At 52.1% G+C, this 17,664-nt stretch overlaps 1 protein-coding gene across 1 annotated transcript; it reads left to right on the top strand.

Moving 5' to 3' along the window:
• Nucleotides 1-3,957: 3,957 nt before the first annotated feature.
• LOC101654703 (lysine-specific demethylase 2B) lies at nucleotides 3,958-17,658 on the top strand (the record flags this gene model as incomplete). The annotated part of the gene is made up of 12 exons (XM_045291707.1): nucleotides 3,958-4,182; nucleotides 8,840-8,983; nucleotides 9,644-9,730; nucleotides 9,840-10,109; nucleotides 10,322-10,435; nucleotides 11,071-11,109; nucleotides 11,216-11,895; nucleotides 12,331-12,494; nucleotides 12,594-12,755; nucleotides 13,679-13,897; nucleotides 16,674-16,850; nucleotides 17,429-17,658. Coding segments are annotated over 12 exons (2,328 nt in total), but the record flags the coding sequence as incomplete, so codon positions are not given.
• Nucleotides 17,659-17,664: the final 6 nt, after the last annotated feature.

Genomic DNA, 17,664 nt, shown 5'->3' with positions numbered 1-17,664 from the left:
GTCATCTGTCCTGGATTCCCTGGGTTTCCAATTGCTATCTGTACCAATGTACATCCTCTGGTCTAGCCAGATTTGTAAATAGAATTGGGATCATGATAGTTGGGGGGAGGAAGCATTTAAGAACTAGAGGAAAGTTATATGTTTCATTGTTGCTACCCTGCACCCTGACTGGCTCATCTCCTTCCCATAACCCTTCAGTAAGGGGGTGTCCAGTTGCCCACCAATGGGCTTTGAGTCTCCACTCTGCATTCACCAACATTTACAATGATACGATTTTTTGTTCTTTGATGCTTGATACCTGATCAAGTTAGAGTTTTTTATACAGGCCCAGTCAGATAATACCTTTTGTGTGTTTCCTCCTTTTATTTGTGGGCTTTCTACTTTTTGCTAGTGCCCTTCATGTCTGTGAAGTCCAGCTTATCTGTTCCGTTTTATCACTTGGAATTTTGGTATCACATCTAAGAAACCATTGCTGAATCTAAAGTCATGAAGATTTATGCCTATGCTTTCTTCTATGAATTGTATAGCATTAGCTCTTATGTTTAGGGTCTTGGTTTCATTTTGTGTTAATTTTTGGATTTGCTGTGAAGTTGGAATACATCCCATTCTTTTGCTGGTGAATATCCAGTTGTGCTAGCTCCTTTGTTGAAAAAGCTTTTCTTTTTTTTTTGAAAAAACTTTTCTTTGCCCACTGAAAGTGCACCTGGCTTGCGTTAAAATTTTAGCATGCTTGATTGCTAACCAGAAGTTTGGAGGTTTGCTTCCATCCAGAGGCACCGCAGAAGGAGAAGCAGCATTGAAAATGCTAGTAGTGCTTCGGTCGTTCATGGTAGCCTGGGGGAGGGGGCCTAGTCAACAGGGACTTGATGGCAACTAGGTCTTAGTTTTTTCACTGGTTTCTCTAATGATTGGTCTTGGCATCTTGGTCAAAAATCAGTTGACCACATATTTCTACATTCTCAATTCTGTTTCATTGATCTAGATGTCTTCCTTGTTTGCTGTGTAGCAAAATTTGGAATTGGGAAGTATGAATCTTCCAACTTCTGCTTTTTCATGATTGCTTTGGCTGTTCAGGGTCCCTTGCCTTTCTGTATGAGCTTTAGGATCAACAAGTGCATTTCTGTTATTAAAAACAAACAAGCAAACAAAAACCCCTGGGATTTTTATAGAGATTGCAGTGAATCTGTAGATCACTTTTGGGGCATACTGCTATCTCAATATTAATTCTTCCAATCTGTGAACATGTGATGTCTTTCCATTTATTTAGGTTAATCCCAGTAGATGTAATCCCAGTAAATTAGAGAGGAGGATGGAGGAGCTTCCACTCATGACCATTCTTAAAGCACCGTATCTTGTATGTGGGAAGGCACTCAGTTAAGGACTCTTTCTGGGATGAGTGAGCTAACCATTCCCTTGATGAGTTGCCGGTAGCCAAAAAGCAGTGGGAATACCGTCTTTGTGTGGTCTTCGTATTTTCCTCACCAGATGGAACTGAGGACCTGGGCTGGCGAAATCAGCGGGTGGCCTTCGGGTGGGGAGGCTGGTTTGAGAGAGGAAGTCACGGTCCGGTCCGTGGTTCCCTTTGCTGAGCAGAACTCTTCATGTGCAGACAGGCGGAGGAGATTCTGGTTTACTCACAAGGGCCGGAGCGGGCTCCAGATGGGGTGTGGGGAGCTTTGGGTATCACGGGAGAGAGACCTGGACAGGAGTTTTGTGCCCGGACGAGAGTGCTTCAGCTTGTTCACTTTCATTCTTATTCCCTTGTGCCCTCTGTGCCCCTTCTTTCCATTGTCTTACTCCCTGGTTGCTTCCTCTGAATCTCTGTTGGGCTTTTCTGTGGAAACCCACCTCTTAGCTGTTGGTTGTGGCTGTGCTTTCTCACCAGGATCTTGCATTTCAAGTGGACAAGGCCGGGTGGCAGGAATGTGTCTGGCTTGCTCTGCCGGCAGGGAGAAGAGCTGAGGAGAGGCCTTAGGAGGTAGAGGCCTCCTGCCCGTTTCCTCGGCTGAAGCACTGCTCTCTCACTTTCCAGGATGTCTCCGCTGCTATGGAAGTCCAGACCAATTTGGGTTTTTCTATAAGCTAGGCCTTGCTTTGGAAAGCATGGGGAGGTGATATCTCTGTGAACTTAACTGGTGAGATTGTCCCATTTTCTCCTTCCCTGTCCTCCTCGCCATGGCCTTTCCTCAGCCAGTTATTCCTGGCATCTGGAGTGGGAAGAGAGAGCTGGCTCAGGATCGTTGGCTCTAGGGGTCCCAGAGCCAGCCCTTCCCCTCTGGTAGTGTTCCGTGGACATTGTGGCAGGCCTCTGTTGTCCACTTTCATGGCATGTCACCTGACCTCCTGGAACCTCACCTGGGTCCTTGGGGGGATGGCCCAGGGCTTGAGGAGTCTGTTGGCAGTAGGACACGTATGTGGTGTAGGAAGACAGGCTTTCCTGTGTCCCCATCCCAGGAGGTGGAACTTCCCTCCCCTTTGGTCAGCACCGTTTGCTGGACTGTGTAGGACCCTCCCTGCCTCTCAGGTAACCTCACCGTCATTTGCAGTGTTAGGAGCGTAGCTTTGGAGCCTGGGGAGACTCAGCTGGTCTAGGCTCTGGGTGGGCTCTGCCTCTCTAGTGGCAGTGCCCTCATCAGGAAAAGGAAAATGTTGGCACACTTCTAATGTAGGGCCACTGTGAGTCAGAATCGACTTGATAGCAGTGGCTTCTTTAGGACTGTTCCATGCAGTGACTAGGGCTGTCCCCTGGGAAATGTGAAAGTGACTAGGGCAGGGCCTGATACGACTGCCCTCCAGCTGTCCTGCTGCTGCGGCCCTTCTTGGTCAGCCGTCTCGGGTCTAGAGGCCCTGTGTGGGGCCAATAGAAAACTTACCAGGCTCTAAAAAGGGTGAGGATTTCTTTGTATTTTGTTTTTGTTTTTTCACTCCTGATGGACTTGACACTGTATATCCTGCATGGCGTCTGCTGTGGGGCGGAAGTGTGTGGAGCTGGAGGATGGCCCAGAGTGAGTGGGTGGTGGTGCCTGGGCTGCCCCAGAGGTGTGGGTGGCCCTGACTGGGAGATGGGGGTGGGGGACATAAGGTTGAACAGGCCGGGGAGCCTGAGCCAGCATTTCTCTTCCTCCTGGGGCCACCCCACTATCAGCATTCTGGCAGGGTCTGTGGAGGCTGCATCTGTGGGGGGAGCGGGACAGGCAGTGGTATGTGGAGGGAATTGATGGGAGCCAGGCGTCATCTAGGAGACAGTGGGTGGCTTTTCTTGCCTGTGGCTTTTCTCCTTGGTGTATGTGTGTTAACAGGACTCCTGGATTGCAGTCTTGGGGCTGGAGGCCACCTGACAGGGCCTGCTCTCTTGGTCACTTTATGATGATCACCACTATGTGTTTATCTAGGTCCCTGGGTGGTGCAAGGGTAAAGCCCATCCAACAGTACCATGGAAGAAAGGCCTGGTGATCTACTTTATCCATAAACATAGCCAAGGAAACCCTATGGAGCAGTTCTACCCTGTGACAAGGGGTTGCCTGGAGTCTGTCAGTGGCAGCAGGCTTTTGGTGTGCTGTTCTTTCCTGCAAGTTTGGAGCCCACCTAGGTCAAGCTGGGTGAAGGGCTCAGAAGGTCAAGGTCTTGGAGTTGACTTGAATTCTCCCTGGTGGGGTGATGCCCAAGTATTTATTGTGCTAGTCACCTACTGATGAAGCGGTGGGCTCTGGCAGAGGGCAGAGCAGACATCATCACCGAAGTGTTCTGCTGACATGCAGGGTGGGGGGTTCAGAAGAGAAGCTTTCTTCAGAGGAGTGGGAATTTGAGGCCCTCGCCACTGTGGGGAGCGGCCTAGAGCCTAGGCAGGTGCAGCCTTGGTGGCCACAGGAAAGGGTTCAGCCTGGAGGGAGGCCTGGCACCAGGGTTGATGGCCTCAAAGGGACTCCCATTTCACCAGCTCCATCTGTTCCCTTGCAGAATCGGGCAGTGGGTCGGCCCAAGGGCAAGCTGGGCCCAGCCTCTGCTGTGAAATTGGCTGCCAACCGGACCACGGCGGGAGCTCGCCGGCGCCGGACGCGATGCCGCAAGTGCGAGGCCTGCCTGCGGACGGAGTGCGGCGAGTGCCACTTCTGCAAGGACATGAAGAAGTTTGGGGGCCCTGGGCGGATGAAGCAGAGCTGCATCATGCGGCAGTGCATTGCGGTGAGTATGTGGCCAGGACCGGTACTGGGTGGGCAGCCAGCTGGGTAGTGCTTCAGGCCCCCTTGCACTCCACCCTCTGCCTCAACCTGCAATTATCCACCAAGAGAAAGCTGCATACCCCTGCGCCCTGGAGGACCGGGTGTCTCTGTGCAGCACTGGGTGCCCCACCACGTGTAGGCCCCTTGTCACAGCCCTGTAGCCTTAGAACTCCTTCCTTCCTGAAATGGCCACACACTGTGATGTTTCTGCCATCACTGATGTCTGGCAGCTTGTCCTGTCTGGACTGTGCTGCCTACATTGACTTCAGAATATCAGTACACTCTTCCCCTATCCCCTCCCTCTTTCCCTTCTTCAATGTCAGTGGTATAGCTGGAAGATTGGGGACCCTCTTGAGGGCCACCCAGAGAGGCAGGGTGATTATGGGACCACCGGCCTTCACCTCCAGCAGGGGCAGTGCACTAGAGGGTCTAGCCTTTGGCTTCAGAAGTTAGGAATGGTCCTTGTCTGTCCCACGAGTCATCCTTACTTAGGCCCTTCGTCAGGGTCCCACCCACACACTCCCTTCTGTGGGGCACTGCCTCAGGCTCAGTAATATTCTTGCACCCCAGAAAAGCAGGCTAGGCTGGAGGGGCAGGATTCCAGGATACAAGTAGCTCCCCAACAGGCCCAGCTGGCACAGAGAGATTGTCAGCCACTCTCCCTTTTCCAACCACACACAGGGCTCTGCCTAGGTTTTTGGTTGGCACTTGTGCCCCAGGCCATCTGCATGGACAGCAGGAAATGTGTGCACCCTGGGATGAAGGGCGGGAGGGTCTGGGCATGGGTCTGTGGTTATTTTGCAAGGGCCAGTGTGGTCATTGTGTTGGGCCAGGATGTAGGAGAGGTAGTCTGTTGTTAGACCTGGTAGTTCTGAGGAGAGTTTTACCCAAACCTAGTGACTCGCCAGTGAACCCAGGACTGTCTTCAACTTGGGCCTCTTCCCGCACCCTGGTTCCCTGAGACATTCTTTGCCTCCTCTAGAGCGATAGGGTTCCTGTCTTCCCTTCCACAGTACTTGGTCCCTTTGCCAGGCTGAGCCTCAATGTCAGGGACACTAAAAACCACTACAGGGCTGGACTTCCTGTAGTGTGTCTCCTGGTCCCATGGTCCTGCGCATCTGCCTTTACCTTTTTCTTTACCACTGGCAGCACACTCGTGTGGACCTCTCTCCTCAACCAGCTTTGGCTCCCAGGTGCAAGGCCCCGCCCACCCTTGACTCCTGCTTGGTTGGACTAGTTCCTTCCACATTTATCCAACCAGGACAAGTATGAGACCCCCACCCCAGGCCTTTTGTAGGCCCTCTCTTATTTGATGTAAGAGTTTTTTTTTCTTCTTCTTTTTAAGAAGTTTTGGATTTACCAAAAATTTAAAAAAAAAAAGTGCAGGGGATTTCTGTCTCCCTCATTAATGACACATCACATTGGCATGGTTCATTTTCTGTGATGAGTGAACCAGTAAAACCCCAAATCATTGCCATCAAGTTGATTCTGCTCCTAGCAGCCCTATCTATAGACCAGAGCAGAACTGCCCCGGCGGCTGGGGGCAGAGGGGACGGCACGTGGTTCCTGAGACTCAATGTTCATGAGAGCAAAAGGCTTCATATTTCTCCCACAAGGTGCCTGGTAGGCGCAAACCGCTGACCTTTCGGTTAGCAGCCACTAGGGCTCCTTAATGAACCAAGAGTAGCATGTCATTGTCAACTAAGTCCATACTTTGTTCAGGTTCCTGTAGTTTTCCTCTGGTGTCCTTTTTCTGCGCTTTTGCATCTCCAGGAGCCCATGTGACTACAGTCTGCACGTCTTCTGAGGCTTCTCTTGGCTGTGACAGTCTCAGACTTTCCTTGGTCTCAGTGGGCTTGATGGGATTTAAAAATCCAGTCAACATCAGTATCTTCTGACTCTCCTACTACTTATCAGGATATTTCTTTGAGTTCTGCCTTCCTATCTCCAAGTGCCTGTAGAGGAGCAACAGTCTCCCCACAGTTCTGTCCCTCTTGGTACCTTATTTCATGCTTAGCAGTGGTTCCGTAACTTCTGCTGTGTGGATGAAGATGCTTCTACCTGCAGTGTTCTGTGTATTTGAGTTCACATGTTGATGCTCTTGTGCAGACGTGTCCACTTCTCAGTGGTGTGGATGCCCCAGCATATTGGGAGCTCCCTAAAGCAGTGTGACAAGAAGGCCTCGCTCATTCTGTGCGCAGTCTGCAGCTTTAGCTGCTGTCTTGCCAGCCCCACCTCATGGCAACCTCCTGCAAGTCAGTCCAATGGAAACATTATGACCCATAGGGTTGTCGTTGGATGTTTTATCTGGAACTAAGTCCCCAAGTCTGTCTGGGACAACAGTGCTGTGGAGGCAGGGCAGGGCCTGGGGGTGGAGTGAGGATCATCCAAGCTGACCTCTTTTTGAATGTGAATTTTATTTATTGATAGTCATTATATAAGTGATGTCTTCAGTAACTAAAAACCCATTAAACCCATTAAACTAAAAAACCCATTAAACTAAAAACACAAGTCATATGTGTTTATGTGAGAAGGGGGAAAACATAGTGTTTTCCTCAGAAATTAGTAAGAAGAGTGGTGTTTTATATTTTTACAAATCTGTTTTTCTGTCTGCTTTGTTAGGAGAAAAATGGGTTTCCTTATCTGCTTCCATATTCAGTCTGTTGTGATACATCTTTTTGGTGAAAATATCGGAGGAAAATCTGGCCTCATTTGGGTATAGAGTGAGAAAAAGGCAGAGTGTGTTAATAGCCTTGTAAGGTAATTGTGTGTATTCTTTGATATGACACTAAAACTCAATAGGTGGCAGTTTCTTAAAGGTTACTTGGGATCTAGAATAGGAAACTCTATCAGTGAACTGTCCATACTATGTTACATTAAAACCCATTCATCTTTCTAGCCCTTTGAAAAACTCAGTTACTCATGCGTGATTTCATACAGTCATCTGTTACGGTCATATGTTTGTCACTTACTTATGGACTGTCTTGTTTTCTGACAGTCTGCATTTGAGGGTAAATAGTAACAACTTGACTGCCCACCTCTGTTGAGCATGAATGAAGTGTACCTGGCATTCATGAATGCCCTGGTGCGGGGAGAGTAGCACTGGTGGTGATGGTGAGGGTGATGTGTCAGCTCGGATAACTTAGTGGTTTGGTTTTTGTGCCATGATGTCAAAGTACATTAGGCATTAACGTACTTTGCCAATTACGTAACAATGTATTAATTCTCCATTGTGTGATCTAACGTGGTCATCTTCCAGTTTTGCAGAACAGCCTGGCTTTGGAAAGTGTCTATAAGTGAGGAGTGGATGTGTTGGCTCACATGATCTAGAAAAATTTTTTAAAACTTAGCACATCAGATATCGTGTGTGTGTGTGTGTGTGTGTGTGTGTGTGTGTGTGTGTGTGTGTGTGTTTTTAGGTCACTTTGTTGATGTCTGCACCAGTGTCATCAGGAAAGTCTATAAGCATTGGGAATTGTTCAGTTTGTGTTAGTTAATATATAAGTTTTTCAAAACTCAAAAAAAATTTTTAAACTCAAATTTTTATCATTTGTAATAGACGCTGTCAGCTATTCTTCTAGAAGCAACAGAGTTGCATCTTTCTCTTGGAGAAAATGCCCAGTGCTCAGAGGTCTGTGGCCATGGGTGGATTTTGGCTTTTCCCTACAGAACATGCATTTTCAACAGCACTTTATGGTGAGGATGTGCAGGCTATGAAACATTTGCCGTGTCCACCATTGTCATATGTGTAATTCAGTCTCCTGAGCCTGTTTGTCTTGCTGCCACTGCCACGGTTGATCTGTTTCCCAGTTTTCCCCCTTCACAGAAGCGTAGTTTCTTCCCACAGCCCCTCCCACCCGTTACCACTAATAAACTGCTTTTTATGCACTGGCCTGTTCTGGAGACTTCATGTAAATGGGATCAAACAATAAGTACCCCTTTGTCTGGCTTCTTCTACCTGCACAGTGCTGTCAAAGAACAGCTATGCAGTGTGTGGGAGTGGGTGTGAGTATGCATGTGTACACGGCGTGTGTGTGCGCGCGCACGCGTACATGTGCAAACCTAGTTGGCAGCCCCTTGCCTAGTTCCCACCTTGTTGACTCTTGAGCAGGGCTGCAGTGGACATGGTGTGAGTTGCAGCTTCCCATCCTCGGATATATACCTAGGGGGTGGAATTGCTGGGCCAGATGGTAATTCACGTAAGTGTGGCTTCTCTGCCACCCATTCTCCCAAGTAAAATGGACACTCTGAAGAGAGCAGGCGAGTCACCGCAGCACACAGTGGCACAAGGATGTGTCTTGCCCTCATTGGAGCTGTTCTAATCTTAGTCCTTTTTGCTATGTGATAAGACATTTGTCAATGAAATGCAATTTTGGTGGGTGTGGCCGTAATCCAGCTGCGACTGGTCAATGTGGTGGCATCCTTATCAAGTCAGTCTGACGGGGGTGGTGGTGTCTGGCTAGCTCCTGGTTGTGGCCACTGTGTCAAGCAGAACACGGTCTGTAGAGATGGTCGCCCAGGAATGTATGAGGGGGTAGGTGGGTAGCTGGGTCATGGGTGGGTGATGCCTTGGCCACTCGTCTGTCATAGCCACCTGCTGACTCTGCCTCTCTCTCCAGCCTGTGCTTCCCCATACTGCCGTGTGCCTGGTGTGTGGCGAGGCCGGGAAGGAAGACACGGTGGAGGAGGAAGAAGGCAAGTTCAACCTCATGCTCATGGAGTGCTCCATCTGCAACGAGATCATCCACCCCGGATGCCTTAAGGTGAGAGACCCCTGGGGAGAGGTCTTCAACTTGGTGGTCCCTATGAGGGGTGGCCCAGAGATTCTGCCCAGGTCTCCAAGGGAGCACGCACAGGCTGTGTGGTGGTTCGCTGCAGTCCTGTGTGGGGCTTAAGGGAGAACAGGTGCCTAGGCAGGGAGGATGGGCCCTGCAGAGTGACAGGTGCCTGCAGTCCTGTGCATTTGCTCTGGGAGCTGCACCCTGGCTGTGTTCAGGGCAGGGTTCCCTCCTCGTGGTGGCTTCAGGTGGATCCTGCCTGTCATGGGCAACGAGTCCTACCTTTTGGCATGAGACCCTTCTGGACTGGGCCATCAGCCCCCAGGATACCGTGTTACCCCTGGCTATTATACTCTTGTCGCAATTGGTGTGAGTCTGGGCATCTCAATGAGTCTGGGTGAGTATGTGCCTGCCGGCTTTCTGAAGGCCTGTGAGCGAGGCACTCAGAGACCAGAGGTGGTTTTCCTGGACCATCTGCAGCGCTGGTGAGACTCAAACTCAGGGCCCAACCCCCAAGCCCCCTTGCTTGCCCAGCTCATCTCCTTGGCATGGCGGTTGGGAGGGTACAGCTGCTATTTCTGGCGACCTTCGTCTCCGGGGCCACCCTGCCAGTTTGACTTGCTGACTCCTGTATGTACTTTGCAGATTAAGGAGTCAGAGGGTGTGGTCAACGATGAGCTTCCAAACTGCTGGGAGTGCCCGAAGTGCAACCACGCCGGCAAGACTGGGAAAGTGAGTGCTGGGCTCTGGGCCCTGGGGCCACACAGGGGCTGGGGGGAGCAGTAGGCAGGGGCTGGCAGGTCCAAAGATATACAGTTGGTTTGTCTCTTCTCTCTTTTTGGCCTACAAGCAAAAGCGTGGCCCTGGTTTCAAGTATGCCTCAAACCTGCCTGGCTCCCTGCTCAAGGAGCAGAAGATGAACAGGGACAACAAGGATGGGCCAGAGCCAGCCAAGCGGAGGAGCGAGTGTGAGGAGGCGCCCCGGCGCAGGTCAGACGAACACCCCAAGAAGGGGCCCCCAGACAGCATCCTGCGCCGGAAGTCAGACGATGTGCACCTGAGGAGGAAGCGGAAGTATGAGAAGCCCCAGGAGCTGAGTGGACGCAAACGAGTACGGACAGGAGGGCCTGGTGGGGAGGGGTCCGCCCTTTGGATCCTGGAGGCAGCATAGAGGTCGGGTGGGGGGTGGGGGCAGGGCGGCAGCGGGCAGAACTCGGGATCCTGGCCTGGTGCTAGCCTGGCAGGTCACATTCTTCCCGAGAGCCCAGCCCAGATGACAGGAAGGAACAATCAGCGAGTCACTCCTCTTCCCACCCCCTTTAGGCCTCGACGCTTCCAACGTCCCCTGGTTCCTCCTCTCACCTTCCGCCGAGGCCCCCTCTAGGCAGCAGCCTCAGCCCCTGGTGGAGATCCAGTCTCACTTACTTCCAGCAGCAGGTGCTCCCATGTGCCCCGCCCTCCCGAGCCCTGGGGACTTGAGTCCCGGGCTGTGCCCCTTTAGAGGGCCTCCATTCCCTTGTGGTCCAGATTCGTGAGGCCCCTGTTCACCGAGGGCTCCCTGGCTGCAGTCCTGACCCTGTGGGGCTGCTGCTGGCGTGTGGCCTGGGAAGTTCTCTGTGACAGGGGCTGGGTCGGTGGGATTGGAAGCTGAAACCACCTCAGTGGTCTTACACGCGCAGCCAGGACCTGGCTGTCCTTTGCTTGGCCCACTAGTCCTTCACACCAACAGCCACCAGGTGGCGCCTGGTGTCTACTCGCGGCCACCCAGCCCTTAAGGTTTGGCTAGAAATGCCTGAAGGCTCTGGGATGGCTCCAGTGTCAAGTGCACTGGCAAGGGAGACTCCAGATCTTGAGGTCTGGCAGGGTGGGAGTCAGGGTGGGGCCATACTCCTTAAAACCAATAGGCAGCTCTCCATCTGTCAGTCAGATGTGAGGGGGAGAGGGCTTTGTAAAGCAGGCTTCACACCTGTTCCTGCTATAACAATTGGGGTGGCGGTGGGGGTGGGGGTGGAAAGGGACTGCACTCCAGGAACCTTGGGGGGCAAGCCTTGCATCCTTTCTTTCCTGTGCAGCTAAAACCTGGCAAAGAAGATAAACTTTTCAGGAAAAAGGTACTATATCCCTTCTCCCCACCCTGAGAGCCCTGTGGCAGAGGGTCAGAAGGTCTTGGGTGGGCCTGGTCCTGCCTTGGGCTCACCCCACACATCTCACCCCCAGCGGCGGTCCTGGAAGAATGCAGAGGACCGAATCAATCTGGCCAACAAGCCAATCCGGCGCTTCAAGCAGGAGCCGGAAGATGACCTGCCAGAGGCGCCCCCCAAGTCCAGGGAGAGCGACCACTCTCGCTCCAGCTCACCCACAGCTGGGCCCAGCACCGAAGGCGCCGAGGGCCCTGAAGAGAAGAAGAAGGTGAAGATCCGCCGGAAACGGCGTCTCCCCAACAAGGAACTGAGCAAGGAGCTGAGTAAAGAGTTGAACCAGGAGATCCGAAAGACAGAGAGCAGCCTGGCCAATGAGAACCACCAGCCCATCAAGTCTGAGCCCGAGAGCGAGAACGAGGAGCCCAAGCGGCCCCCCAGTCTCTGTGATCGCCCCCACCGCTTCAGCAAGGGCCTCAATGGCAGCCCCCGAGAGCTGCGGCACCAGCTGGGTCCCAGCCTGCGGAGCCCACCCCGAGTTATCTCCCGGCCACCTCCCTCCGTGTCCCCGCCCAAGTGCATCCAGATGGAGCGCCACGTGATCCGGCCACCCCCCATCAGCCCCCCACCCGACTCATTGCCCCTGGATGACGGGGCAGCCCACGTCATGCACAGGGAGGTGTGGATGGCCGTCTTCAGCTACCTCAGCCACCCGGACCTGTGCGTTTGTATGCGGGTCTGCAGGACATGGAACCGCTGGTGAGCACGCACCAGGGCAGAATGTCACCTTATGTGACACTCGTCGTCGTCGCCTCCTCCACAAAGGCCCTAGGTGGCCACAGCAGTCTGTGAATTGAGGGATACCCACTTGCCCTTCCAGGAGTGTCTCCTTGGAGGGCACAGGGAGTCCCAGACACACGGCTGCCAGTTGGCTTGAGCTAGGGGGTGGGACCTCTGGTGTGATCCCAGCCTTGATGTTCATTGGCTCTCTGGCCTCAGTATAGCTATTCTAGTTATTCTGTGAACAGGGCAGATGTGCTTTTATGATTTGGCCCATAGTAGCTTGGTGAGCACACAGCTGGATGGTGGCAGAGAAGGGGCAGAAGGTCTGAGCTTGGTGGGGTTAGACAGGTAATGGCAGCTGTGAAGGCTCCAAGGGCATCCTTCCCCTGACTGCCCCTTCGGCCTGTGCAGGTGCTGTGATAAGCGGTTGTGGACCCGCATTGACCTGAACCACTGCAAGTCCATCACACCCCTGATGCTGAGTGGCATTATCCGTCGCCAGCCCGTCTCCCTGGACCTCAGCTGGACCAACATCTCCAAGAAGCAGCTGAGCTGGCTTATCAACCGGCTTCCTGGTGAGTCCTGGACCACACCTCCCAGCCATGTGGTGCAGGGGAGAAGGAGGGTGGGTCCTGGGGCAGCACCTGACTTGTCGCCTCTCCCTGTCCCCTAAGGGCTTCGAGACCTGGTGCTGTCTGGCTGCTCCTGGATCGCAGTCTCGGCCCTGTGCAGCTCCAGCTGCCCACTGCTCCGGACCCTGGATGTCCAGTGGGTGGAAGGACTCAAGGACGCCCAAATGCGGGACCTGTTGTCCCCTCCCACGGATAATAGGCCGGGTAAGTCCTGGTAGCATGCAGGACCATTGTGCTGGGGGCCTGGTTTTGTCTGACTGCAGATCTCAGGCCTCCCCCACCAGCCGAGGATGGGGCATAGGGAGACATGGTCTCTGTCACCCTGGAGCTCTAGCGGGGTGGGGGGTGGGGGGGGTGCCTCAGGAGGGACCTCTGGGTGCTGAGCACTCTGTCAGCCTGACCTTGGCTGCTTTGGGACTCATGAGGTGATGGGACTGCTACTGCTTCATTGAGTGAGCAGGGTAACCCCAGACACCAAGCTATCTGTTGGCTCACTGGGTAAGATGCTGGCTCAGTATTTCTCACTCTGGATTTCTCGAGAGACGCTACCTGTTACTGTTGAGTCAGCTCTGACATGTGTGGGCATAGAACTGTGCTCCGCAGGGGCCTCGATGGATGTGACATTTTCCGCTGTCGATCACCGGCCCTTTCTTCAAGGAGCCTCTGGATGGCGGGTGGAAGTGTTCAACCCCAGCACCAGTGAGACTCAAGAAACCTGCAAGCTCCCCCTCTCCTCTCTCCGTCTGCCATCCAGTGGTGTCATGTGTGTCTCAGTGAGGCTGGAAACTCTGCCTCTGACATTTCAGATTTCAGCAGGGTCACCCAAGTGGCTGAGCTCAGCTCCGCCTCTGGACTAAGACAGATGAAGAAGAGGGAATAAGCCGCCCTCTCCTGAGGGATTAGCTACTGAGAACTGTATGACTGAGGTGACATGTACATAGGGTCGCTGAGTGGGAACAACAACAGCAACACATCTTTTGGTTTTTGAAGGTTGGAATAAATTCTGGTTTCTGGGGAACATGGAATTGAAGCATTTCATCTTTTGAGGCCTTTTGAGGGTTGTGTCCACATAACCACATCTCCCTGGTGATGGTGATGTGCTGCCCTGCCCCCTCCTGCCCTCCTAGGTCAGATGGACAATCGGAGCAAGCTTCGGAACATTGTGGAGCTGCACCTGGCGGGGCTGGACATCACGGATGCTTCTCTGCGGCTTATCATCCGCCACCTGCCCCTGCTTTCCAAGCTCCACCTCAGCTACTGTAACCATGTCACCGACCAGTCCATCAACCTGCTCACTGCTGTGGGCACCACCACCAGAGACTCCTTAACTGAAATCACCCTGTCAGGTGAGCGGTTAGCCCTGCTGCCTGAGGTGGGGAGGGGAGCATCCCCTGCCCTGGTGGTCATCCCTAGAATAGTCCCCCACAGCCCTTCCCAGGCAGTCAATTCCGGTCGGATTTGTAGTGCTGGCAGTACGAGGGCACAGGAATGACTTTTGACCCAAAATGAGGGGCAGGGAAGAATTCCTGAGGTGGTGACAGGTGAGCTGATGACTCGCCCAGGCTGGGCTATGAGGTTACGGCACAGTGGGAGGGAGGTACAGGGCTCACTGTTGCTCTGGCTGTTGTCACTCTGACTGTGCACCTCCACCCCTATTGTTGGACTATTGCTGGAGAAGAAAAGGAAATGCCGGTCCATCCCTTCACTGCTCTGTCTGTCATGCTTTCCAATGAGGGGTCTTCAAGAACGGGGGGCACCATGTGTGGCGAGGTGGGCAGAGGCCTGCCGGACCCTAGCCTGCCAGCTTTGGCTGCTCCACAGTGGGCAATGGGATCTGGATGTGGCAAAGCCACTTTTGTGACACCTTTTAGATGTTTCATTTTCTTTCCCCAGAAACGGACAGTCAGCTAACTAACCTATATCTTGACACAGTCGAATGCTGACTCTGTGCCCCATCATGGTTCCCCTCCTGGTAGTAGGGTCACTATGAGTTGGAATAGACTCAGTGGTATTTTGGGGTGTCTTTAATTTTGTTTGGTCTGGATAGAGGGGTACCAGCCCCTCCCTCAGTGCAGTCCACAAGGCAAGGTGTGAATGAAGCATGGTGGGCGTTTTGTTTCTTCTATCATGTGACCATCTTTTTTCATCTCTGCATTCTTCTTAAGCATGTGACATGTGTCTGAGTATCTCTGGGCCCAGACTCTCCTAGATGCCCTATTGCCGCTTTCTGCTGGGGATGGCGAGCCTCCCCACCAGATGGATGATGCATTTCAGGATCAGTGAGCGTGGTTATAGGCTAGTGACCGGGCAGGCACAGTTGTCTCCTTTGTTGACCTGAATAATGGGTGCTTAAGCCAGACCCTGGCTTTACCTCTTGCCTCCCATTCTGTGTGTTCCCCCTCTCCCCAACCCCACCCTACCCTGTTTACCTCCATTTTTTCCCCAACAAGCCTACACTGCTTTTCATTTCTTCTACATAGCCTTTCGCACCTAACGTGTGTATTAACTCACTATTGTAGACCTTGAGGGTTCAATACTCTTACCATTCCTACTTTCCCTGTTTTTTTATGTTTAATTCTCATAATTTTTGGTTGTCACTGTCCATCTTATGCCCGTGAATGTTGGTCACTATTGTACAGGTACCAAATACTGTGCAAGTTCTGTGATTCTCACTTGTGCTTGCTTCATTTTCTGAGCAACAGATTTGAACTCGACTCGCCCTGTGCCCCTCTTATTCCAGACCCTGCCTGTTTGTGTGCGTTCTCCCTTCTGGCCTTGACTCTGGGTTCCAGTCTGCCCTCTGGGGTTCCCTATGCCTCTGTTGTGGGTGGGAATGGTGGTTATTCATCCATTCTAGTAGGTGACACCCCAACTTTGTATGCCTAACAGTTAATTATCAAGTGAGATTCTGTGGTAGCCACATTTCTTCCCAAACTGGGATGTATTAACCCGTCTTCTGCCTGCCAGCATCAGAGACCATTTGATTCTTCAACCTTGAGTGACCTGAGTTCCTTTTTGGACCTTGGCAGGAAGTTTTCTTCAGCTCGATTTTCTGAAGTTTGGTGAGGAGGGGGTCTGTGTCAGCCACCATACCCCTTTCTCACATTGCATCACGATTGTCTCCGGTCTCTTCCCTTTCTAGGATAACTCTCTACTTTCTCTCTCTTCTCTTGCCACGTGTGATCCTCTGTGCTCCTCCGCCCATCTCTATGTGAGTTTTTAATTTTTGCTCTTCTCACAGGCAGAGTAAACCAAAAACCAAATGAAATTGCGGTGTATGTAGCGGTCAAAAACAGTCAAATGTTAGTGGCTTCTTTCTTTGTAAATCCCTTTCTGCGGTGTGTCGTTCTCTGAGTGTGTGCGGATGATCTTACTTGTGGACCTTACAGGTGGCTCTCCTGTCTCTTCTGCCTGCGTAGGGTCTGTGTCCCTCTATTGGATCAGTGGTTCTCCTAGGAGGCTCTCCTCAGATTTCTGTCCTGCTGCAGGGTGATGGGATCTGTCCCTGTGGACAGTGGTCAGGTAGTCTGCCTACGTCTTTAAATGTGTCACTGGGTCACTGCCTGGCCTGGCCTCTCTACTAGTCCTCTTAGGTAGCTTGGTAGAAGCCCCTCCACACCCTTCTTGACTCACTTGTCCCCGGTCAGGTTACTTTGTGGTTCTTGGTTCAAAACTCCCGGAAGCTGGAGCCCAAAGACCCTTCCATCAAGGGAGCTGAGTAGAAAGGGGGCCTTTTCCATGGACAATCCTTGGTCTGGGGACCATCATTATCAGCTTGCATCCCCCACACCATGTGCCAGCTCTCCGCCCCACCCCCAACCCCCAATGGACTGGCTGTGACTCAGACTTCCTCACTCCAGCTTCTGCTGGCCCACGGGGCCTCTTGCTGGTGTTGCCATTCCTGCTCCATTTTTTAGGAAAAGTGAAGCGCAGGTACCAGTGGTACCTAGCACTTGCCATCAAGAGGAAGCAGAGTGGTGACTCTTAGGCTCAATGAAACCACCCCTGGCAGTTGTCTTGAGCACACTGGGCCTTTCCCTCAGGTTCTGGGCTCAAAACATCTGGACTTTGGGGGCCACTGGGCTCCCTGTCTCATCACATGTTGTTTCCTCGTCCCTGCAGATTGCAATAAGGTCACTGATCAGTGCCTGTCCTTCTTCAAACGCTGTGGGAATATCTGTCATATTGACCTAAGGTACTGCAAGCAAGTCACAAAGGAAGGCTGTGAGCAGTTCATAGCGGAAATGTCCGTCAGTGTCCAGTTTGGACAAGTAGAAGAGAAACTCCTGCAAAAACTGAGTTAGTCCAAGGGCAAGTATGTAAATATGGGGTGGGGGTGGGGGGTGATGGTGCGGGGAGAGACATGGGGAAGACTTTACAAAAGAAATCCTGGGAGTTTTCTTTTCAACCTGGAACTTGGAACTACAGGCCCCGAAATGATTCCATTTTGCAAGTCTTGCCAAGGAAAAAGCTGTCCCACCAGCTCTTCTGAATGAGGGAGCCAGTCCTTTTCCTTTGGCCTTTCTGAGCTGAGACAGCACTGCTTTCTGGACCTTTTCTAAGGAGCCTAGCAAGGCGACATTCCCAATGGTGGAGGACAGATGGGCTGTGGCTGGCCATCTAACTCAGCATGAGGCTTCTCTGGTGGCAGTGTTGGTCTTTGAACACCTCATTCCAGACAGCCTCATAAACAGTGGACCACACACCCCATCTCTGCCACCGTCTTAACACGTTTTTGGTTTTGTTTTTTGTTACAGCTTCCATTATGCAGAACTATTTTTGTACAAAGTGTTTAAAATTATTTATGCAAGATTTAACTGCAAACCAGTGTTTATTATTATTGTTTTGAGATTGCCAACTCTCATGGTTTCCTCAAGGTAGAGAACTTCACCTGAACTTCCTCGACAGACGTACCCGGATCTGACAGAGTGGGCTGGAGCTCTTCCCTTCAGGAGCATGTTCCCGGAGACTGGGAGCCTGCTTTGTGCATCCAGAAGTGACACTCGAGTGTTGTGGAAATATGTAAATTACGGTTTGAAGTGAGACACTTTGCCAAGTTTTCACTTCTGCTCAAGATTTTTAAATTCTGAATTCAGCCTTTGCTCTCAGGAGG

The sequence above is a fragment of the Echinops telfairi genome, unplaced genomic scaffold (genome assembly GCF_000313985.2).
Source record: "Echinops telfairi isolate 266 unplaced genomic scaffold, ASM31398v2 ScPeMD7_91;HRSCAF=344, whole genome shotgun sequence".
Lineage (NCBI taxonomy): Eukaryota > Metazoa > Chordata > Mammalia > Afrosoricida > Tenrecidae > Echinops > Echinops telfairi.
The sequence above is the reverse complement of the archived record's forward strand: the minus strand, read 5'-3'. Positions and strand labels throughout refer to the sequence as shown.